We start from the raw sequence: 25507 nt of genomic DNA on the forward strand, positions 1-25507 counted from the left end.
CTTAACACCAATAGCCAACCCACCAATTAAAATAATTTGCAGTGGGTCTGCAACCCCAAACCTCTGATTTCTGTTTGTGGCTGAACACAGATCTAATCTGAAACCTTTTTTTAATAATTTCCATTGTGGTACTAAACAATATGTTTTAAGCTACACTCATGGTTTTTATTAATATTTTCAACAGTGAGAAATTATTTGACAATTAAACTATTCTTTCCATATTTAATGAAAGACATACTGAAAGACAGAATACGGGATACTCAAACTTTGACATTTACAAGTACATGTAGTGTATTTGAATACAACTATAAATATTCATTCATTTTCTATAGCTTCATTTTTCAGTTTAACTCTAGCACAGCTGTACACAAATGCAGTCCTAGAAAGTGACATTATTATCCACAGGAGTTGAAAATATAGGGTACCTGTACTACAAAGTGACCTGGTAGATTTTGTATCCTTTAGAAATAAAATTGTACTCTCCTACTTCAGCACTTTATATGGGTCTCACAGATTAAGAACCTTTCAGAGTAATACTAGTATTTTGCAATAAGACTTTACATTGCATGAATGGATAAGCATGCTGCATTTATCTGTATTCCAGAAAGAAAAAAAAAGGTGTGTATAAACCATCTAGAATACACTGTGAGAAACTATTGAAGACTAGAATTTATTTTTTAATCATGTGGAAAACGTGCTACATTAAATAAAAAATGTATTATTATTGAAATACTGTATATTGATATGGTTCAGTGGAAACATACGGTAAGCTGGACAACAAGAATTGCTAGAGTTGAGGCGTATCTAGCTTTTCCATGGTAATGCAGTAAGTTCTGATTACAGACAACAACAGGCAATAAAGAATTTGGGTCCATTTCCCTCATAAAAGGGAAATATGGGATCCCATATCAAGGTGACAAACACCTAACTAGAACATTATGTGGACACGTGGATGACTCCTGCTTTTAGCTCTGGGAGAGACATTGGGATGGATACGCTCTTTAGAGTGAGAATGATGCTCAACGAGTACTTCTGATTAATACTCCTTCAGTGATGTTTACACACCTATTCTTCTTGCAGACAGTTTGTTTCCAGTGATACCGAATGATTCATGAGCAAAAGTTATTAAAAACATTAAAATGAGAGAAAAGGGACATTTTTTAATCAGAAAATGAAGGAATCCTAATAGGACACAACCAGCTGTGGCTAGCAATTTTTTTTTTTATATTTTCTCAGTGAACTCTTCAAATGACTTTTGGCTGCCAATAATAATTATCTAACTAAATTTTATTCCCAATAATGCAGGGTGTCCAATGATAAATGAGCAATTATCAAACCATCTGTTGTCTCCCTGCTTGTTTTTCAGCCACTGTGAAACCTGAGGCAATTCTGCTCACGTAACACAGCCCACCCAGCTGTGTTACCTACTCAAGGAATTCTCCGTGGAGCTGATACCGTAAGTGCGAACAACCTTAAAACTGCACATAATGTGAAGGAACAGCTAAACTATGTGAATGTGCCACAAGACCAGAAAAGCTCTCACCAGGACATACTGCACCTCTTGCTAGAAATGACACCATTCATTCTGTTACTATGGTCACCATTTGCTAGGTAGTATTAAATGATGTTCGGACACCATTTCTATTTTTTCTTAATTTGTAGTGGCTATTTTTCCTCTTTTAAACATAATATCTGATCGATTTTGCCCCCTTTTGTCTTTCAAGCAACAGCTCTGGACACAGTAAAATTCTACAGAAAGCTGTGTGATTGAATTCACAGATTCTGAGTTACAGTACCAAATAGGTAATAAGTATTTGTGTAGATTCCAATCATTCATTAAAATAGGAAAGATTATTTTCTTAATTTAAGGCTTCGCATTAAATGAAGTACAAGGTTTTTCACGGTAAAACATACTTCTCATCAACAACTAACCACAGTGACAATTTTGTATGCAGTCCACAGACACAGTCTAAATTAATTCCACTTTCACCTTTTCAGGATCTGAACGTAATGCTCATTTTAAAAAATAAGGATCTTGGTGACACAGTTTTCAAATTTGCTTCTAATTTCTATTCTACAGTTTAAATGCCAGGGTTGTTTTCTTTTTAAGACCCATAGGAAGAAAAGAACAATAAAAATGTAAGACAAGAAAGGAGACCATTAACCCATCTTCCTGATTTGAATGTTAGCAGCTTATTGATTTGAGGAATTCTTCTAGCCTTTTCTTGTCAATGTATTTAAAATAGTGAAACCAATCAATACTAACCAACGAGACTAGGAAGTTTGTTTCAACTTTCTGTGTAAATTAAAGACTGTAATCTTCTCCCTTAAATGCTGTTCCTGGTAATTTCAAATTGTACCAATAAGTCTGTGTTTCATTGTTGTGCACAAGTAATCTATTAGGTTAACCTCATCAAACGTATGACAAAAACATTTATTCCACATACAAATCTGTATACTATATTGTTGTAAAATCTTACATAAATAGGTTTCTTTTGGTGTTCATTATAGTGTCTTGCTAAAGTATTGATTGCTTTCCAATGATGTTCCATTTTGCCTTTTTTAATAAAATTAGCCACTGTCAACTTGATTGTTTAAACTGAACACATTTATGAGTGAAAGAAAACACTTACATTTGTTTGATCCAATTATTTGCCTCCTGAGTCAATATCTGGTGGAAGCTCCATTGGCAGCAATTACAGCTGTACGTCTTTTTGGGGAAGTCTCTATTATTTTTTTTCTGTACATGTTTATTAAATGTAAAATATACAGAAATTAATCAGGGGGACAGATCTATTTGTATACAGAAAAATGAAGTATTGAATTCGATCCTCATAAAAATGGATAAACAAAAGACAATCCAATAAAGTCCACTCCTGTAACAAATGATTGCAGCAGGTGAAATTCGTTAATGTATGAAGCGAATTTTCATTCAAAGAAACACCACACTTTTATTAGATATTGATTTTTGTGAAGTACGGTAATTCTTAGATTTGGAAAAGTTTTAGTACAAACATGGAGTACAAAAATAGATTCTAACTATGGATTTTGCGATTGATTTGTGACTTATATCAGGCTGGAATAAATTGATTCTATCTCATCTCAAAGTGTGCTTCTCGTCTGATATAAAAATTTAAGCCATACATTACACAACAGAGTGCATGGTCCCTTCTTTTCAAGACAGGGAATTCTTACAACTGCCATCAAATACATGTTATTTCACCATAGCCAATTAAAGGAAAACACGAGTCTGATCCTCAGAAGCAATGGGATATTGCTACAAAGCATGTTATAAAGGTAAGAGGGTATTATGTAACTGGAAACTGACCAAACTGCTTTCTTTATGGTTATTAGTTTTAAATCACAAATTAAATCTTTCTGAGATCATTATTACAATTATCTAATCAAAGCTTCTGCTAGGTACACAAGGCCATAGTAAAATATAACAAATTTTATTAAATAGTAAAGTATATACAGATTTCCCTGTCAATATTTATAGAGTGATGAAAAATCATCTTATGGACTATATTATGTGACAGAATATGGGACATGTTTATAGAAGGGACTATATTTCGGACCAAGAGTTTGGAAGAGTCCCCACCCACATTAACCCTGTTTGCTTAAGTCTGTAATTTCCTACATTCTGTTCCAAAGATGAAATTACATTGCCAGGTAAAAAAGGGGTAATACTGATTAGCTGGACTACCGTGTGATGAGGATCAGTTGTGAGTGATTAGCTTGCCTCTCGAAGTATAAAACTGGCAAACAGTGTTTCGACATTTGTTAGGAATCTACTGTTTTGTTGCTAAAGCAAAACTTGAAAACAAAGGTTTGAAAGTTGAAAGCAACTTAGACACAACACAGGTAGAGCCAGGTTAAGTTATTGTTGACTTTAGTAGAATCTGGAGATTTATCCAATGCTGGAAGTCTAATAGTAAACTAATTAAGAACAACTAAACTCAAAATTATTTTTTCTGCTCTAGAAGGGAAGGCACAACTGAAAAATTTTGATCGGTGCTGACATGGTACCACAAACTGACACAATACAGGTATACTAATAAATCACCTGAACAAGAATTATTTATTTTGGTCAGAACCTATAGAAGATGTTTCAATAATACTGTATGTATGTTTTATCTTTTTAATTTGCATTTGGAAATTAGCATGAGAAAATGCAATGTTATGTTTTTGTATTTTTTTTAATCTTCATTAAAAATTAAATACTTAAAAAATCCTGACTTTTTTAAAAAAATTAAAATGGAACAAAAGTGAACCCTTAATAAAAGCTTGGAATGAACTCTTCCTGGTGGTTCAGAGAAGGGCAAAGATGTGCTTGTCTATAAAGCCTGAATGTTTTGCACAGAAATGTTTTTCTCTGTTAGCTTTCTCAGAAATGGCATGGTTCTCCTTAGTTACCATTTTCTATACTTAGCTGAATTTATGAACAAGTCACCTCTTTCCATACACAGCGGTCAAAAGTTCAAATCACTGTATTCTGGACAATTCCTGATAGTCAGTGTCTGAGTCTATATTTCAAAACTAGAATATGACCCTGCATCTACACTGGTACACAAGTACCATGTAATGGCTTCTGAGTGAAATGGAGGATACACTGAGACATGCATTCCTGCTAATAAAGTCTGGTTTTGCACTGCAGGAAAGAAATTCAGCACTATATCTTGTTATACCAACCTTACCAGTGTATCATTTAAATGGTTCAATTTATGACAAAGGAGCTACTGTCTGTTATCTAAAGTATTTATTATTACCTATGAACAACCAAGTCACTTTCAGTGTTTTATAGAAGTAAAAAAGGAAAGCAACACCTTTCATCCCCATTTGACTGTTTTTGTAATACATATAGTCTTTGCAGATCTCAATTTAGGAAAACTTTAATGATTGAGGTATTTCAATACAGCTTCTATTCAAAAGGCATTCTAAGACAACGATCACACTGTGTTGCAATATGTCTGGCATGTCTACAGTTCTCAGTTAGATGTATATTATAAACTGAAAGGCACAACAAGCCCCATAGCGTGCAGTTATAGCATAATCAAGCTAGTATTCAAGTTTTTATTCTCTTCTATTGATCACTTGTGCTTTTCAGGCTGTGAAACTGTGAGAGACCAGTTATTGACATTAGTACGAAAACCACTTCCATTAACCATATAGCAGGTGGCATGTTTGAAGAAAAGCAATGCAAAAATAAAAATGAAAGATGTGTTTAACACACATGACCCACAATTCAATAATTCCTTTAAAAATTCCAAGTCTGAAATGCTTCTTAAATCAATTTGCTTTAAAACTGTTACTTTCTGTTGTAAAATTGAATTGGTCTGATTTTGCTAAATTCTTATGCTTTCAATTCTTCACGTACATTTTAGATCTCCCATTCACTTTGTTCCTTTACATGTCACACGTCCTGCATGTAACATAACCAACACAGAAATCACTCTAAAATATGTTTGCACAGCTGTATTATTACTGTGATCCTTAAAAATGTCTTGATAAAGATCCTATGTTCACTTCAGATGGGAATGGCCACAAATTATATCAGAAATTCACAGAAAATAACGTAAGGTTAAAAGCAGGGATGAATTTAACATTCTTTCATCACAGTTATCTGCACTGTATCTAAGGAAAGCAATATATCACATTTGCAAACAGAAAACTGTACAGCCTGAAGCCAAGAAGGTAGGGGTTCATCTGAAAGCTGTCAGAGAGGCTGATAAATTTATAAACAGATCAAAATATTACCCACATTCCAGGGGACAGATGGGACAAATTGCTGAAGCTTTGCACCTCATTTTCAAGCCTGGGGGTGTTAATGAAATGCGGAAAGCACTCAAGAATTTATTTTGTCCACTGTGGGACTTGGATAAAATTCCTCTATTTTCCAACCCCCCAACCTTCCCTCATCTGTTCTCAACTGTACCTTAGCAATCTGCCAGTAGTTTGTCCCCCTGACACAGGTATTGTACTGACCAAGCTTCAGAAAGCAGGTAAACACAGTGCTCAATCTAGTGTATTGGATAATACTCATAAGTATTCACTACCTGATGACAATAAACCTACAGTCATTCATGTAGGCCAGTCCATCAGTACAATTTACAATGTATGCTTATCTTTGTCATTCATTTGTTATCTGTTATTCAGCTATTCTTCACTAGTACCTAAAGGAAAATCTAGAAAGCCAAAATGATCTATCCTATGTCCACCCTGCTGTGGATTCACAAACAGTTGGAGTGAAGCATGGCAGAAATGTTTCAGAAACAATCATACTGTAGATAGATAAGACTTTATTGATCCCGAAGGGAAATTGATGAATCATGATGTTGATTATAACATGAATGGTTGCCATTATGGCATCTAGACACTGCAAAACGTGCGCTCATACATTCAGGTTGACCCAAATCCCACCCATTAATTGACTTAATTGACTTGATGAAAAACGTTTTCACCTCTCTGCCTGATGCCCTGTGTAATAGGGGTACAGGTGCTTAATGTCTGCTGATTAAGAGGGTCCCGTCCTGTATTCAATGTGCTTTGGGATCCTTTGGGAAGAAAAGGCACTATACAAATGCGAGCAATTATTGATGTTGGTGATGGTGTTGTTGTTATAATTATTAAAATAGAACTCCAGTCCAGCAAAAAAATATTCAAGTATTTCTCAGCCAACAATAACTTTGGCCCTGTACTATGAACGATTATAAGAAAATTTAAATGTTCAAGCATTCACTTCAAATAAAATGAAAAAAAAAACACTTTTTATACTCCAAAATCTTTTGACTTATAAGACAAATGAAGACCAGTAACCATGTGTTCTAGTAACACCAAGTTCGAATTTGCGGATCAAAGTTATATTCAATCTTAAATCTATTACCTAGAATGAGACAAGTTCAAATTATGGTGTGACCTATAAAGATAATGATTTTCAAAAGCTTTGTTACATCTGGTGGCTTTTTTATAACTAATATTTAGTTACAGATTAATAAAGGGTTGATATCAACCGAGTATAAAAATTGATTATACCAAAATCCCATTGAGAAAAGAGGGCAATATCTTGGCTGCTTTTAGTAAGAGATGAGTATTCTTTTACACAAGGGCTGTACTGTATGTCTAAGCAGTACAAAGCATTTTCTGTAAATCGATAGTTGTGTCAAAAACTGCACTGCTTCAACATAATAGGTTTATTTTCATGCAATTTAAGTCACAAGATAGGTACTTAATTTCAATTATACAGACCACTGGAACCAAGTACCATGTCAGGAACAATTCCGTAAGTCTTTTCAGAATTCAAAGTGTAACATTCCTCACCAGAAATGTAAGGTCTGAAGGTATTTGTCAATTAGGTCAACTGGCTTCTCTAAAATGAAGCTCTAAGATTTTTTTTAACTCAGCATTTCATTTTATATATACCGTAATTCAATTTGCTTTATTTCATGGAGAAAATTAAATGCCTACACCACTGCAGAGTGGAAAATTGGAAGAGTAAGTGAGGCATCTGACATAAAAAATGTCCATGGAAAACATCTCATCTTAAAGAATCGTTTTGTTTTATGCAGCACGTATATTTATGAGCAAAATTTAGAATAAGGTTCACCGACACTGAATTCTTTCCTTAAGTGTATATTGGCAGATTATCTATTACATACAGAAAAGACGCAAATCATGTCTTAATCACTGAGATCCCACTGAACTGTAAACACATTGCAATGACTGACTAGCGATTAACGGATGTCACTGTTGAAACTAGCCAGTTGCCGAAAGGGATAAACAGGTAGCAGCAACATGTAAAACTGAGGTGTTGCTTAAAGTTAGCACAGTATTTACCTAAAGAACTCCATGAAGGAAAATCCATAACCGTGTTGCTCAGCAATTCCAGCACACACCACATTTGCAGAGGCCCCAATTAGTGTACCATTTCCTGAAAAAAAAAAAACACAATTAATTGAACATTGCCTTCAACTTAAGTTAGCAAAAATGATAAAAAGCAATCATTTTACATGTCGCTGCTACATAATTTCAATTTTGGCAAGCCTTGTTTGATGCATTTTTAACAAATGCAAACATGTATAATACATTTGTAGATAACATTACACAATTCTGCATAATAAAATTATATCAGAGAGATCATACTTTTTAGATATGATTACATCCCAAAATGAAGTCAAATGATCTTGTAACCATTAAACGTTTCCAGTTAACCATAAGGAAATATGGAATGCGATTAAAATGCTTTTTTTTTTTGCTGTCAGAATTGCAAATATTAATGGCCAGTAAACACTTCAGCAGAATCACTTCAGTTGTACTGATTGCTAATCAAATTTTTTAAAAAGAGCAATCACTCTTTTTGTGCATTTAGGCCTAATGAGGTGCAATATAAAATTGTTAGAGAGAAAATAGCTGAAGTTATTCAAAGATCAGTTCCGATTGCAAAGCCACCCGAGAAAATAACACCTTACACCAGAGCCCTTTCAGTTTTATGTAATCTTTTGTATTAAGACAAATTATATGTCTTAAATTATATGGAGAATTCTTGCCTAATGTGAATGCATCAGAAAAAGCTTTCTTAATTGCAGAATTTCAATTGCAAAAAGACCTAAATTACAGGAAGACCAAATTAATCAGAGCACAAGCACTTCAGGCCACCACTGGAAGTCTGAAAAGCAATTCTCAGTGTGCACCCATTTATTGAAAGCAGCAATACTCATAATGTCAGTTTACACAGGTTTTCATTCAGTAATAATTGCCCCTCATGCCAACAGAATTGCTCATAACACAGTCTTATGAGGTTTTCTGGTTAAAAAGAATTCTGTCAACTTTTGAACCTAAAAGCCTAGCCAGGTGGATGCCTGCAGGCAACGTAACTCAATATAATTTCTGCTAAACAGATGTCATTCTCCAGTATGCCCCGCAGAAGAAGCTGGGGTAGGGAAAGAAACACAATCAGCAATGACAATCATGTCCTCAATCGATAAGAAGCTGTCAGAGTGTTGGTGATTAGGCTAAATTGTAACAATACGTTTTTTTTCTGCCTACACAGATACCAATATGCTACCACACACCTCTACCCTATCATCCCTATCATTTAGGATATCTGCTTATTTTTTAGACACTGGATACTGCACATACCCATCCCTCCATTTTCATACTGCTTTAATCAATACAGGGTTGCAGGGGAGAAAACAGGATACCACATTAGTCCATCACAGGCCACAAACACGCACACACTCACACCAGGATGAGTTTTTCCAGAAGCCAGTTAACCTTCCAATATGTCTCTGAACTGTGGGGGGAAACCAGATCACCCAGAGGAACTCACAAACCACACAAACATGGAGAAGACATGCTATACACAGATTACACCCTAGTAATTGAACCCAGGACCCCAGGACAGTGAGGTGGCAGTGCTAACCACTATGGCACCATACTGTAAATACACCATACTGTTAAAATGCTATTGCCACCCTAATTTCCTTAAGTGGAACCATAATTATTACCCACTGTTATCAACTATTGCTTCAATATCTGGTAGAGAATTGTCAAACTGTATTATGAGGGAGGGTAATGAGAAAGCTAAGGTTCCCGCTGAGGTAAATATAGTAAGTCGTACCTAACTTCCATCCTTAACACAAAATCATGCTGCAAGTCATTTATCCCTTCTTAAGAGATAAATAAAAAATACTCGTCTACAGACTTATCATCTAGTCAGCTACTCTGGTTTTAGTAGTATGGGAGGACTGAGAGTATATGGCTCCATCCTGGATGAGATGCTTATCTATTGCAGGGTTATATACAGTACAGCACTGCGGGTACCATGTACAGTACTACAGTATATCCAACTGGATGAACTGGAGCAAGAAGGGATAAATACCTTCGTAAAGCATACAACAGCAGTGTTCGCACCAGGGACAAGAGCTCGACCTGCTTCTTTTTTTTGTTGTAATGTCTCAAAAAAATGCACCCTTCAGTCATTAATTAATCTAGGAAAAATTCCAATTTTATAACTTTCAAACTCTTTAATATACCATGTCTTGGTATCATAAAATGAATGTTTAATTGGACACATTTGGGAATGTGTCAGTCTTTTGTCATTTTACATAAAGAGCACCTAGCTTTTCTCGAATCAGAAAAGGTTCACTGTGATCGCTGAGAATTACAAAATATGAAAAGAGTTTATATTATTTTGGAGGGTTGAAAAACCTTAATCAGAAAACATTCAAAAAGTTTCAATTCATTCACCTCTTTTCTGTGTTTTGGTATTTTTACCATTTTTTTGGACAGTCCCTTAGTTACTTTTTTACAAGGACCTCATTAATCATCTTTAAAATGACAGAAGCTGGAGAGGGACTAAGGCAAAATGAGTGACAAAAGTGAAAACAGTACAAAAGAAAATAGGAACAACATCAAATGGACACATTGATCCCTGTGGGCTAACTTACTGTATTTAAGTTAGACAAGGCTACTAAGTGGGTGTTAACATCATTGAAATTAGTCTTATTTTTTAATTAAAGAGAAATGTTCTGAAAAGAGGATTTGCGGATCTTCTACTGTAGTCTGGCCTTAGTGCAAATAGTGTTTCTCATTGTTTGCATTCTGTTTCTATCTCACGTACTGTACTGTACATTTCACATCAGAAAAAAACGTCACGTAGTACAACTCAGATAATTGAAAAAACGGTTTTACAATATGGATTCTTAACAACAGGCTTGAAATAAACAACATGTTTTATGTTGGTTCCTAAGAGCCTGTCATTTTCCAGCTGTTGAGTTGCCGTGTTTCTCTGACAGCACTTCAATACAAACCTCTTATCTGAGAGACTCTGATCAGTGAAATAATAAAATTGACAAATCCCAAATGCCACAGATAACTATTTCTTTACTTGGAATATATGCAATTCAAGACATTTAGATGCGATTCATTTTCACAGACAGGATCACCTTGCAAAGTATACTGTATATAGTAATAAAAAACACATTAACATTAATGAAACAAAACTAATACATACATCCATTTTCGAATCTCTTCTTCCAATATAGGGCCACAGTAGAACCAGAGCCTATCTTCTCAGCAACCAATGGGTGCAATGCTGAATACACTCTGTGTACACCCTAATGACAGTGCCACCATGACGTCTTACAACTAATTTCTTAAAAAAGATCATTTGAAATCCCATTTACAGAACACTGGTGTTGTTAGAAATTGGCTGCACACATTTCATTTGAATGAGCAATGCAGGTGGGGACAAATACAAGAGCAATGCATCAGAGCTCAAATGCTCTTTTGGCAGGCTTACTTACAGTATATGCAAATCCATACTAGAAGCTCGACAAATAATACTGTATATCTAGAGTTATAATCTTTAGAGTATGATGTTACACATGTAGGCAACTCAACAACACAGTTGTTGCATCACAAATAGAATCAGAATCACGGTGTCACTTACCTCCAAGGCAAGCCCCCATTGCTAGTGCAAAAATGAGAGGCTTTACTGGCAAGTTCACATCAGCATCTTGACTAAGATTAAGGAGCACTGGTATCTGAACAGAAAAATGAAATAACTGTGAATATCTTCAATGGATTGATAAACGGCTCACAACAATATGCCACCTAAAAAAACAACATTGCTTTCTTTGTTAGATGCAGTTTACAAAACCAGTGTTACAGAAATCTGATTTTGAATCTGAAACATTTCCAAAGAGATCAAATAATATATGAATTGGGGAAAACCTTAAATGCATCATGGCCAGTATGGTTACCTGCAATAATACATTTATTGAATTTGAATTCTCTTTTGAGGTGAACATCGATTCTTTTTTCGAGAAAGGGCAACAGTGTCTATTTTTCTTAAGGAAGCTAAAACATTTTTAGGTTGATAATTCATAATCAAGAATAATAATTGATAACAAATGTTGGTAATGTTTTTTCAGTCTTTTATTGAATCCTTTTTAAAAAAAAAACTTTTTTTTTACTTTTACCCTGATTTGGTGGTTTGGAAATCTAAATCTAAGGAGAAATAACAAATCGGGGTATATTGTAAAACTGCCAGAAAGTTGGGTTTTGTACAGTATAAAGCATATTCTATTCTAGAGGACCCTTCACACTTGTTTAAAGAATTCCAAATGTTAACACAGATACAGATTTCCCAAATAGGTTTAAGTTGTCATTTATACTGTACCTGTGGCCATAACCTTGCTTAAAGTGGAACTGCAATGCTATTTTTATATTTTGGGATTAGAAAGAATCTACATTGATTAGCCCATTTCAAACCACAATGAAAGTAAAATGTACATAGTAACCTGTTAAACCTCCAATTTACATCACAAAATAGATGAAATTTCCTGGTACGCACAGTGCTACATTCTGCAATTCAGAATGAGGCAACAAAACTTCCACTGAGGTGAAGCAGCCCTATTACAATATAAACAAGCAGGCTTATGAATACATCATTTTTAATCCAATAGAAATATTGCTCTCGACTTCAAGATGGTGTTTCTGACAAATATAACTTACTCGTTAACTCTGCATGCAGATCGCGTTGGAACATTACTGCGGTGAAATGTCTGCTGCACAAGCTGTACTCATCCGCTCATACGTCACATTACATTAGTCATTGCAGTGGCTAGTGAGTGGGAAGGTCCTTTCATGTCGCAATTCGTGGGGATGTGAGTTTGAATCTGTGAATCGTGAGTTCATGTGAACTCTTGCTCCTGCCTGTGAGGTTTTCAACAACATGGCAATTATCCAGTATTTGTACAAAGTTCATGATTTTGTGCTTAATTCAGAATTTGTAAAATTGTGCGATACGGTCAATTCATTTATTTTCTTACAGAGACATAATAACCAGTCTGACAAATTGGGACTGCAGCTCCCCTTTAACAAATGGTTCTCTTGTGCATGTACTGTATACTGTATGTGTTTTGTTTGCTGCTGTAAAACAAATTGCCCCTCTCTTCACCATCCACATTGCATTAATTATCTGGGATTCCTTTAAGTTCTGTACATTAACTGAATACTAAACATCTACTACAGTACATACAATATGTGTAGTATTATACAATCTTTATTAGAAAATATAAAAATGGTGAAAGCTCAGTGTTTTGCATACACTGTACTGTTTCAAATTCTTGTGCAGTCACTCCTTAGTCCTTAATCCATAGTGAATGATAATATAATTTTAAAAAAAACATAAAGTCATTCCTTGACTTCAAGTTACTGTATCTATCCATAGAAGCACTAAAAGCACCTTCAGGTCCTGGATAGAACTCTGTAATACTGACAGCCTGAGATAAATCGGGCTTTATTTGAAAAAAAGAAAAGTCCAAAACTTGAAGAATACTGTTCAATTGAAAGAAGCAACTGAAATGGGTGGAAATAAAACTTCTGCCTGCATCCCTACAATGACTTGGATTGCAGAGCTGACTCTCCCTTTTACTAAAAGCAAAACTGAACGAATGGACAGATGCTGTACAACTATGATGCACCTATTTCACAAAGGGTCCTTTGATTTCCCAGGTTTTTAACATCTAGTAGAACAAATGACTTTTCACTTAAATGTGCTCACCTTTTTGAAGGTGTATTAATCAGTGCCTTTATAGTGACGTCATTTTATTTTTAAAAACCTTTCCATATAAGTGATTTGTGATAGAGATGGTGAAATATAAAACCGTGAATGGGAGAGGAGAGGTTTCTTCCATCTTTTGTTGTTTTCTAAATGAAATGTCACTTTAGACATATAAGCGGTTATTCACATCTTTAGCAATCCTTCATGCTGACAAGGATAAATTGGGAGGCTTGACACATACTAACGAAGGCGCTACAGATAACATAGGTATAAGAATGGTTCACCTAAAGGTATGGGTCACGCTTCACCTACTGTCCAGGGGGCATAATGTAGTTTGTATAACACTGACTTAACTGTCTTCACAATGCTACACCAACAACCGACAGACATGTCAAAGCCATAGTGAAATGGGCAAGGAATGTAGGGGAATGACAAGCTTATTCACAATCAGTGCTTTAGTCATGTAGGCACGGTGAATATTCTTGCCATTTTGTCAGTATTGTTCATACCTAGTCTATTGGAAGTACTTATTATACTGGTAATTCACCCTTTTTCTCTGGGTATCTCACATAAGCGGAGCGATGGCTCTGGGGCGGAGAGGTGGCTCTGTGGCTAAGGATCTGCACCTGTGGCTGGAAGGTTGCCAGTTCAAGTCCCACAGCTGGCAGAGGAATTCTACTCCATTGGGCCCCTGAGCAAGGCCCTTAACCCCAACTGCTACAGGGGTGTTGTACAACAGCTGACCCTGTGCTCTGACCCCAAGCTTCTCTTTCCCTGTCTGTGTCTCATGGAGAGCAAGCTGGGGTATGCAAAAAGATGAATTCCTAATGCAAGAAATTGTATAGGGCTAATTAAGTGATGTTATGTTAGATCATGACTGAGGTTATCTGGGAAACATGGCTCCCTCAAAAGGATGTAATTTCTTCAGAAAAACACATCTTTCCATCTATCCATCCTTTTTCTAACCACTTTATTCAATAAAGGGGGGCAGGTGATCTGGAGCCTGTCCAGGTAGGATATACCCTGGGTGGGGCACCAGTAGGAATATCTTTCTTTTTCTTAAAACGTTAAAATATGTTTCATTAAATGCGGTCATTTTCTGAATGAAATGTAGAAGACGTAGAGTAACTTCTGTACGAGAACAAGTAATATATTTATTCTATGCTGAAAAGAGAAGAAAGGAAACATAACATTTCAGCTGTGAAGCCTTCTTCGTATTCCACACCCGGAGAAAGCTCCACAGTCAAAACATTGTGATTGCTGTCTTCTATTTTCAGTATGGAATAAACCTATTATTTGTTCCTTTGCAGCCTATGCATGCTGACGCAGCTACCCACCTGAACTATAACTACTGTACGTACTACTCCTGGCTTACTTTGCCTTGTCAATGGAATTTGGTCTGAGCTCATTAAATGAAAGATTGTGATAATTTTTTCTAAAGTTATTTCCCACTGTCAAACACATAATTCACTGTAGTTTATGGAAGCACAAACAGTGTGCAAGAAACACAGCACTTATGCTTTATAATCTTTCATGGCAGCCTGATTACAAATGAACCATTATTTGTTCAGAATGTGATACTTTATATCTGATTTAGAGCATGTCACATTTCATAGCTGCAAATTTCCGATAACACAGACTGCATGACCACAGTTTGCACTGTAAATGTGTCTCTGGTTATATTGTTGTATCATATTATGTACAGTCCATATGCTTGCAAAAGATGGTTTGAAAGGGAATGTAATTACTTTCAGAAGTTTGCAGAGAAAAGCATTATCAAAACGATTTTGCACCAGATTATCATAACAGTGCTTGGAAGTGTAAGTGTGTGTGTGGAGGGGGCTGTGATGAAAAACCGAGGATCAGGACTTCATTTACTTTCTGTCCCCAAACACCCAAAATTAAACTTTAAATATTTAAACATTTAAACATGTTACGTTATAGGAGTTACGATTGCATTTTTTAATATAAGGAGAATAAGGAGAGTAGGGGAGTATTTCAATGTTAAAAGCAATAATTATGATAATGATAGTAGTGATTATTTTTATTATAATTAATTACCAATGCCTAAATATGCTAATTATTGAGTAAGGCATACATGGCTTTTTAACTTGAAAAGCTGCTGTGCACCGGCACCAGTCCCTAGAGCAATCCTGACCAGTCCCACAGACCACACAGACAGAGACAGTGAGGCATAGCTGGAATGGATGAATTCCATATTTTTTCTTTCATTGTTTTAAGCACCGGCAGTCCCCAAATCAGGAGGACATTGGGGATTCATGGTACAAAAGAGGTTGAGAAACACTGTTTAGTACAGTATCTGCAACTTTCCTTAGAGTTAATTACTGTAGCTTCTTTCTGTGGTGCTGGGGAACTTTAGGAAATGCCTTAACAGGGAAGTGGTAGTGGTACAGTTAGAGAGTCATTGAGGGTGGGGGTGGGGGATAATTAATATCTGAAATTTCAGTTTTTAAAAATGATTCCTGGTAAGGATCTGGACACCCTGGAGTTTATTTGTGATAGTACATGGAGCAAGGCCGGGCTACATCCCGGACAGCATAGCACTTCCATAGCAGAGTGCGTGCACACATAACACACACCACAAACAATTCACGAGGAATGACAACGCCCCAAAATCAAAGTGTGGCGAACTATTGTGGAGTGAATATTTGGCTTAACCCGCTTGGCTGAGGGCCGACCTCCTGGCCATAGGACGAGGAGGCCAGGACCCCCCTGCAAGGTAACCAAGGGGCAGCTGCAGAGGTGGAGTTGGGATGCAAAAGTCGCACGCGAGGGAGAGGGAGATATCGCATTTGGTATTTATAGCATTCAGTGTAGGAAGGACAAAGGGAGTGATTGCTAATCGCTGAAGGCTGGGGATGATTGAGCGTGGTTGTTGTCATCCCTCCCGAACTTTAGTTAAATAAACTCCATTGTCAATTTACTGTACAGGTACCAGTTAACCTAGCCAGAAGTGATCCTGACTCTGAAGGAGCTGTGAGGCCACAGTAAGAGGATAGTTAAGTATATATTATACTATATATACTAGTATATATTTCATAATATTATATAATATTATGAAATTAGATCTGAACTCACTGGTAAAACCCTGCACACTTGACTCTCCAAAACAATGCAACTTGCTTTTTATTGGGAATAATCTGAAATCTGCTAATTATGAAAAAATTGTTGCTCTTCATGTCCTGCTCACACTACTCACTATACTGTTTAGCCTTATTTGTACTGTAGCTGCAAAACACAGGTGGCAAGTACTGAAGTTCAGTGCTCACAAGCCTGTGAATCTAATTGAACTAAAAGTCAAGGGAGTTGTTAACTGAATTTGTATTTTTCTTCTCATTGATATGTTGTTCATTTTCTTTATATCCCTTGCTGGAAATGTGATGTATCTTTTGTTTTTCTCCTTTGTATCAATTAAAAAGAACAGTAACCTGAGTCAATAGCACTTTTAAATTTCAATAGGCTCTGTAATCAAAGTATTTTCCACTCATTTAGTGTTAGCATTGTTTTTTTCTGAAGGCTATGAACATCCATATAATCCATTAAACTAATTAAAAGTTACTTAATTACAAGCAGCAGTTAATACAATAAACAGAATAAACAGTGAATGATTGTGTTCTACAAGTACTGTACCTTTCTTTTGTATCGCCTTGCTCTAAAAAAATCTGGACCACCGCATTTACTATATCTTGAAGCTTTTGAGGAATCAGCCCAGTGCAACTTCCTTTAGGAACACACTGCTGTCTCCTCAAAGTCAATATTTTTTCCATGAGTTAATTCTTATTCTGATTTTAAAAAAGCACTCAAGACTTGTGGATTTTATCAGAATATTTTAAATTTGGTATCAGGTATCCTACAAAATACCAAAAACACCATATAAAGGTCAAAATATCAATAAACTCTTCGATGAATAGTACTACATTAAAAACAAGTGCTATTGGTTCTAGTACTCACTGCATTTGTTATGAGAGAAACATTTCTGACTTCAACACACAAAAATGAAGTTAGACACTTGAAGTCTGTCCACTCCCTGATTTACCAGACAAGTTAAAAACCTTTGTGTTAAAAAATAGATATAATAATAATGATAATGTTGCTTTATTAGCCCTATACAATTTCTTGCATTAGGAATCCGTCTTTTTTTGCATACCCCAGCTTGCTCTCCATGAGACACAGACACACAGACAGGGAGAGAAGCTTGGGGTCAGAGCGCAGGGTCAGCCATTGTACAGCGCATATATAATGATTTATTTTTATGTCCACACACAACTTCATAAGAGTATTTTATAGTGTCTGCTTTTTCCATATCATTTATGTTCCTACTTAGTGCCTGTGATCTTAGTGACTCTGTTATTGTTCGTATATATTTTTACTCATTTGTAAAAAGCACACAACAACAGATTCACAAAATTTGAGAAATCAATGGGAAAAGACAGATGTCTATTGCAGTAAGTGCACACCTGTTTAAATGTAATTATATATATACATGTAATTCATAAAAAAAATGCTCACAATGCTTGTCAATGTTTACTATTTTTGTGCGGTTATTTCTGCAGATTGATCTCCCACATTGAGAGGTATACACACACATTTGTGGTCCTATTTTTGTGAGTAATTCCCATTGATGTTCATTCTGTTTGGTTTTTTTTTACTGTTTCAAACACCACTTAAATGAAAATCCACTTGGAGTAAAAATACACACATAACAAATATATTAGCATTTTTAGATTTGTAAGAAATTGCCATTTGTGGTATATACATATACATATATATATATACATATGCATTGTGGGGACATCTGTTTCTCAGGAGTTATTATCTGGGAGATTTTCTCAGGTTTTGTCACCAGTATTACATGCATGCATGCACACGAACTGCGCCTCACAGTCGTGTACATCCGCTGCTCACCATTGTGGCGGTGAAAGGGATGTTATCAATGAGAGATGACACCAGAGCAGAAACCCAAATCACCAAAATAACAGCGATTGCCAGGCGGTGGTCCTCGGGTACAGCCTGGGTTAACAAAAATCGTGAAAAAAAAAAGATGATGTTATTACAGTATTTCAAACGTGTGCGATTAATTCCAGATAAATTATTTTCTGTTTGTTGTTTTTTTTGTTGTTGTTGTTGTTGTTATTTTCACTGCACCACATACAGTAGCTTGCAGTACACACAAAATCTGTGCAAATATCCGAAGGTCAAACTAAACAAGTCCTGTTATGTTCTCAATTTAGACTTCTGTTACCAGGATATATTCAGTGAGATGAAAACGCCTAAACTGTTGACAATCCTGTAAGGGAAGATATTGCCCTGTTATATTTATGAACCACAACTAATATGTTTCAAGTCTTAGACCCATGCAATGTATCAGGCTATGTCCTTCTTCACAAAGCACTGTGATGCAGTGAAGCATGGTATTATTGCAGAATCCTAGGATTTATTAATGCTTCAGATCTTTTCTCTTGCACTAGAAAAAAAAAACGGATCTACCATATCCTCTTTCATTATGTTTTCACTTTAGTTTCTATAAAGAAAAGTCAGAGCTGTGCTCAGGATGTCATATGTTGTTAAACCGAGCAAAATCTTCCCACCCAAATGAAACCTAACATATCAATCTGACTATACTGTAATTCCATTAGAAATCTGCTGGTTCCAAAGTGCCTGTATTATAAAGACACAAAAGTGTTTGAACTGGTTCCAGTGTCTTATCCATGGCAAAGTGAAAACTGTGCTGCTACATAACACAAAACAACAACTGCAACAGCTTATGAGTAAGCAGATGTGAATCCAGTATTATATTGTAACGCATACGGCCACCAGTGAGTGTGTAAGAGCCGGCTTACCAGAGCGGTGACGTCACCACCCTTCCCTGTAATAGCAGGACCACAGCCGCTGGGCTAGAGGGAGATCTCTCTTTAGCTCAACAGGCTGGGTCCCTGTTGAGTGACGCTGGAGGCCCGGGTTTGAGTCCCCAACGGTGGGGGGCCGACCTGATGCAGCAGCAGGTGAGGGCGCCCACGTGAACCCCAAAGCGTTACAATATTTTCAAAGGGTTCATCTTAGTAGCTGGATCTAAAGAAATGTGGTTTCTGTTTGATAATGTTCCTAAAAATGTATATGTTCAGGACCAACGAGTAGCACAAAGGGATCTGGATCAAAATTCAAATGATAAGCATTTAAAAATTATTTTTAAAATGCCAAAATCAAAGTGTAAAATACAGATACAGTATGTAGGGTGAGTACCCAAAGGTCCATTCAGACCTAGAGTCATGATGGTAAAACGTATGGGCTGTTAGGATTTATGCATCCTGCATATTGAGCAAACAGGGCTCTGGTCACCAAGAAATATCTGTACGACCAGAAATATCTCCACATTTGTTCTGGCAGATTATGACTGTAGCTGAATGAGGCTTCCAATCATCTTGATTTCTGTACTATTGGATAAAGGTTGTGTTTTGAAAAGATATGTGTGGATTATGGTGTGCAAAGGTTTCTCAATGAAAATATGTCACACTCAGGCGTTTGCCTTCCACAGCACGGTTTGCAAGTGCTTCGGTGTTCAGCTGTAGTGATCACCCTGTAGTGTTTTCTGGTGGCCACAAATCATGTTCTGGCACGTTAGCTGCTGTTACAAAACATCTGAGCTGAGGCAGAAGTACTTTCCTGCAGCCGTAACTAAGAATGAGCAGGACTTTCTAAGATCTGCTCTGCTCTCGCATTTGGGGAAGAGGGAAGATAAAGTGTGCTAAACATAGTGTGCCAGAGGGAACATCTTTCTGCAGTCCAAACACTACAGTATTAAAATTTGGAAAATGGAACTTCAGGACCCTCCTGCATTGTCACAGGCATAAAGCCAAACTGTGTTTGAGGCTCCAGAACTCCAGAGATATGACATTGGCAACGCCACTGTAGGTTAAACCCAGCTAGATGGATAAGGTTGTTTCCACTAATATGGAGGTCGTTATACTTTCTTCTTGAGAGGCAAATTAAAGAAAGTAAACCTCCTGGAGTTGGATTTGCCATGAAGAATGAAATCATCAAACACCTTCCCATGTCTCCTGTTGGAAACAGCAAGCACTTTTGTCTTTTTCATGACCCTTTGTCTCAGATTAGCAGGAAATCGATATATAATATATGCACAAGTGCCAAAGTAGAACTAAAGTAGACAGATGGGCCACATAACGGCTATAATCTCCACACGACAAGTTGATATTTTTCTTAAAACAATAAGCATTTGTTACCATCTAGTATTTCCAGTAGAAAAGAAGTATAATACAATATTATCAACTATGTGCTTCATCAGCAATGTAATTATGTGCACTTACCTTTATCAAAACAGCTGTTTGCTGTCCAATATAATCAATCAGTTGGAGTTGGGCCAGAGCCTAAAAGAAATTCACGGTAAACATGAACATCGTGTTCCTTTCCACACCCACTGTATTTTCAGTATCGATGTGTGGCAAATCCTTGCCAAACTGAATCTAACATAAAACTTAAAGCAGTTCTCGGAATGATGGAGGATAATTTATTATTCCTTTTAAAAAAGCACAATAACAAGCTAATGGTTTGTACAAAGTGGTTAAGTCCTATGTACCGGTCTGTGAATAAGGTGCTAACGTCTTTTTGGCAGCAATGCAATAACCCATATGTTACACAGTTTGGCTGGCAGCGTTCTGTTAAGCTTACTGTTTATTCTTGACTTACATTAAGCTTCCAAAAGGGACATAAGGTTGTGTTTCTACGTACATTTGTGCCTTACAGAAAATAAAGGATAAAAAGTAGAAATAGTTCGCAAACAGTTTCTTCTGTGACCTTAAATTTAACGCTATCTTAACCTCTACTGTATTTTATTGGTCTTAACAGAATATGGTATGTACTAATACACAATGAAAATGCAGCACGTCGTACTTAAAACCTAAAGGCCATTTAATCAATACAAAATACGCTTTACAGTACGTGATGAATAATGAATAGTACATTTACAAATTAATTGTTTTGATTTACGATTTTCTTTTCTTGGGATACACTTCTGTGTCAAGACTAGCAAAACAGGCTCATTGAGTGCATTGTCTATGCTGAGCTGAGCACAAATTGAAAATGAAACTGTTATATAAAAAGCCAGGAAAGCCTTTTTTACATTAAAGTTCTGCAGAAGAAAGGGATAATTAAACTAACGCCTTGAATCAGGTTACGGAAGCCTTCACAAACACTACACCACACAAAAAAAACACCATCTGTTAAAGTAACAACGTGATGTGCAGTGTTTATGAAGAAGTAAAGATGGTGACATGGGGGCTGGTCTTACTTATGATAAGAAACATTCACAGCTTTTAGTGTCCTGTCTTAACTGTTTTCAAGAGTTTTAAGAGAATTAAGACCTAATTTAAGTAGTGACATGAAATGACTAAATAGCTCTGCACAGTGTACTGTACATTGTGTGGATATGTTTTTCAAAAAATGAAATGAAACTGAAGGTGGCAAATGTGGTGACGTGATTGAAAGGAATGAAATTAAAGACCATGTACCTCCATCAGAACAAAGAGCGCAGCAAAAAACAACAGAGTCGCCCATTCCACCCGGTGCAGAATGATCTCAAAGTCTTGAATATCAGCTAGAACCAGCAGCCATAGAGCCCCCAACATAGCTATCCATCCTGAAAGAGATATGACCAGGAGCATCCCTTCAGCGCAGCTTAGAATTAAGTTCAAAATGGATTCAGCCTTGAGGGGCATTTTTATAAAGGAAGAAAAAGCTATTATTTAAAAAAAAACAATGTCAGAATGAAGTGTATGTGTTTGACTATGTATATCTATGCACAATTACTTTTTAAGAATCATTTTGGGATCAACACTAATAATGTGTTTGTGCCTTCATAGATTTCTAATAAGATGTTATATTCTTTCCCCATTGCTACAATGATTTTTTTTTTGCCCTTCTTATCAACAAAAGCAACTTGCAAATATCCAGGAAAAACATGTTTACAGTAAGTGTACCTTAAATATAAGGTTCTTCACTTCTCAAAACTGAGACATAAAATATTAAAGATACTTACTGGAACTACTGTATATTTACTGTATGTAAAAGGCATATACTTTTGTTCACCGTTAAATTAATTGTAATGCACTCAGTAGAAAAGGAGATTAACAACTGTTATTTTGCAGCTTGAAAAATCTGAGAAATCTGAAGCAAAATGGCACACAAAATAAGATAATTCTTTTCTTTAATAACAGTGAAGACTCTGCAGTGAAGAAGAACTCTGCATAAGACCCAGATAGGCCATGCCTTTCAAAAAATGTAAATAGAGAACCTTGCTTGAATAACCTCTTTCTATAAACTAATGCTGAGCCCACTAGTTAAGTGGCCTCAAATATACTTTAACATCTTATCACTGTAAAAGACTGAAAACTTTTTCGAAAAAATCTCTAATTCAAGACAAAGATGGATGAACCCATCCAAATTGTGATACTGTGCATTCATTCATAGCAATTTTCCAAAAGTCCAAATCAGTTTGAGCCAAAAGATCCAAAACAAAAAAGATTATTTTCCATGAAAGCAGAAATACTGTTACAGTATAAATCTGATGTGTGATACAATTTCAAGGTGTCTAGTACATCAATATAAAGATTAGGTTCTGACACCAGCTTATATTAACACCAAATTATAATGAATAATATTTCCACCCCAACTCCCAGTCAGGGAATACCAAATGTTACATGGCACATGGGTCTACTGTCACCTGGCACAGCCTAATAACAGAGTTGTTATCATGCACAAACCTACTGTATACAGGACAAACACACATTTTTTTCAATACACAGAAGTTCCAGTATGAACTGATTTTTACAATTCAGTGAGTATCAGTAATTAATTGTTTCTGAAGACATGGGTAAAGAGTGGTGTAGCTTGGCCCATTGCCTTACTAAGCTTCTACTTGAATGTCCTTCTGAATATTTGATTTCAAAGAAAAGAAATCTTTATGGCATCTGCTGGGAGGCTTAAAAATACATATAAAACAGAAAGAGTGGCAAGTGAAAACATCAGCAGCTGGGAAATAATGTTACAATAAATGTATTAATATGGAAAAATATTGCGAGTGCATTACAGCTAATTAAATTAACTTTCAGCTGGAAAGAGTGCTGCAAAGGGAATAATAAGTGTTTGCAATTACTAGTGAACCTACAGAAATAAAGTGTTTTAATTAATTCCATGTAATATAAGATGGTACCAGCTGTACTTCATTATCCGCCACCATCAGGATGGCTAAAATATTATCCAAATTTGAAAGCAGGATTTAAGTAACTTTTGTGTTGTACTCATTATTCCATATTATAATAATGAATCCTTTTTTAAATGTTGCTCCTGTTACAGGCTAAAAGTGTATGACCAAGGTATTTCAGTCTTTTCTGTGTTTTGCTGGTTTATAAAATGTGGACTTGATTTCTGCACAATTAAACTGTTATGGAACTAGAAGAAATAATTTTAATAAATCAAAGGAGAAATGGAATGTGATAAAGGAATAATGAGGGAAATAATATAAAATATCAAAAGTTAATAAATTTACATTTTAAAATAAGCTATTTTACATCTTTGCTTTAAACATGTCAACACCTGCATTTATTAAATGCTTCATAATGAATAAGTATTCTAGGAAAAGCAACAGGATTAAATTCACTACATCTTCTACACCTTAATAAAATAGACATGGTAAATTAAGACTAACATGACTATCTAGTACGCTAACTGAAAATCCCTTTATCTCGGTACCCTCATGATCTCCAGAACAGCAGTTTTCACAGAATTCAGTTCCAGTAGTCATCTTTTAATTTCTAAATAAATGGCTAAAAATGAGAACAAACAGACCCTAGTAAATATCTGTTTTAAATTGTGTAGAAAACTGCCAGTTTGTAATGAAAACACACAGTTAGTTTAGTTGCAATATGTCTTTCACATTGATTCAAAACTGCCACAGTATATTGCCAAAAACTGACTTATTTAAAACAACTTTGTTGACAAACTTGTTTTACAACTCTGATTTATGGGTTAAAAGAAACCACTCTAATCTAGATTTACTAGAGCAGGTACAGTATTCACACACCAGATTGCGGGACGTATCATTAGCAGAAACTAATTTTACTTTTAGTGCATTTAACTGAAAGTTCTGTCATTTGATAATTTATGTGTCACCAAAAGAAAGAGAAAAGGTAAAAATCTTGCTTATTCTTAATAAAAAATTAACTATACTGTACATTCTAGACTGTTTCTCGTGACTGTACCCAATGCAGACGCTAGATGTAGATCAATATACTGTAGTCTAGCACAAAACACTCATTTTAGATTCAACAGAGTTAACACATTCATTGGAATCATTTCATTTTCCTGTGCTGTACAGATATTCCTTGCTGAAAACAGTTTTCAACTAGAGTAGAGTTCCTTTGTAGCATATTGTTCAGCCTGTAAATATCTTGAAATTCCTGAAAGCCACCTAGACCATGGTGATGTCAGTTGATATAGAGGCATCTTAATAGTTTCTCTACCATTATGTCACATTCTGATGCTGTCAGTCATGATTTCAACATAAAAGTGGTGATTTTCATAGTGGCAGTGAACAATTTTCAAGGCAGTGGCAAATATTATGCTAATTTCCAGTTAGAAAATTCCAAGCACCAATTACAACCATTTACAATGTCAACCGGAAAAAGATGAGTGACAATCCATGAATAGGCTTATGCTAATTAAAGTGACTCTACTGCTATTTTTCAATGCATATAAAATATCTGTTTTAGGCATTCTATCAAGTCAATACTTTGAATTGTTCCCAGACTGAGTAATTTAAAAGGAAACAAGCAGTTCAAATATATTTTAAATGCACAGCAAGTTCTAAAGTTGTGACTAAACTTTATCATTTTTCTTAGCTTGGTCTTT

At 35.8% G+C, this 25507-nt stretch overlaps 1 protein-coding gene across 1 annotated transcript in view; it reads right to left on the reverse strand.

Moving 5' to 3' along the window:
* Positions 1-25507, reverse strand: part of oca2 (oculocutaneous albinism II) — a 133091-nt gene that overhangs the window by 16363 nt on the left and 91221 nt on the right. The window contains exons 19-23 of the mRNA XM_088913271.1: positions 22111-22238; positions 20911-20970; positions 18494-18598; positions 11450-11543; positions 7834-7927 (exon numbers count right to left, since the gene is read on the reverse strand). Coding sequence (XP_088769397.1) covers positions 7834-7927; positions 11450-11543; positions 18494-18598; positions 20911-20970; positions 22111-22238 — 481 coding nt within the window. The remainder of the gene's footprint in view (positions 1-7833; positions 7928-11449; positions 11544-18493; positions 18599-20910; positions 20971-22110; positions 22239-25507) is intronic.

This window comes from Atractosteus spatula, chromosome 4 (assembly GCF_055471065.1).
Source record: "Atractosteus spatula isolate fAtrSpa1 chromosome 4, fAtrSpa1.hap1, whole genome shotgun sequence".
NCBI classification, from domain to species: domain Eukaryota; kingdom Metazoa; phylum Chordata; class Actinopteri; order Semionotiformes; family Lepisosteidae; genus Atractosteus; species Atractosteus spatula.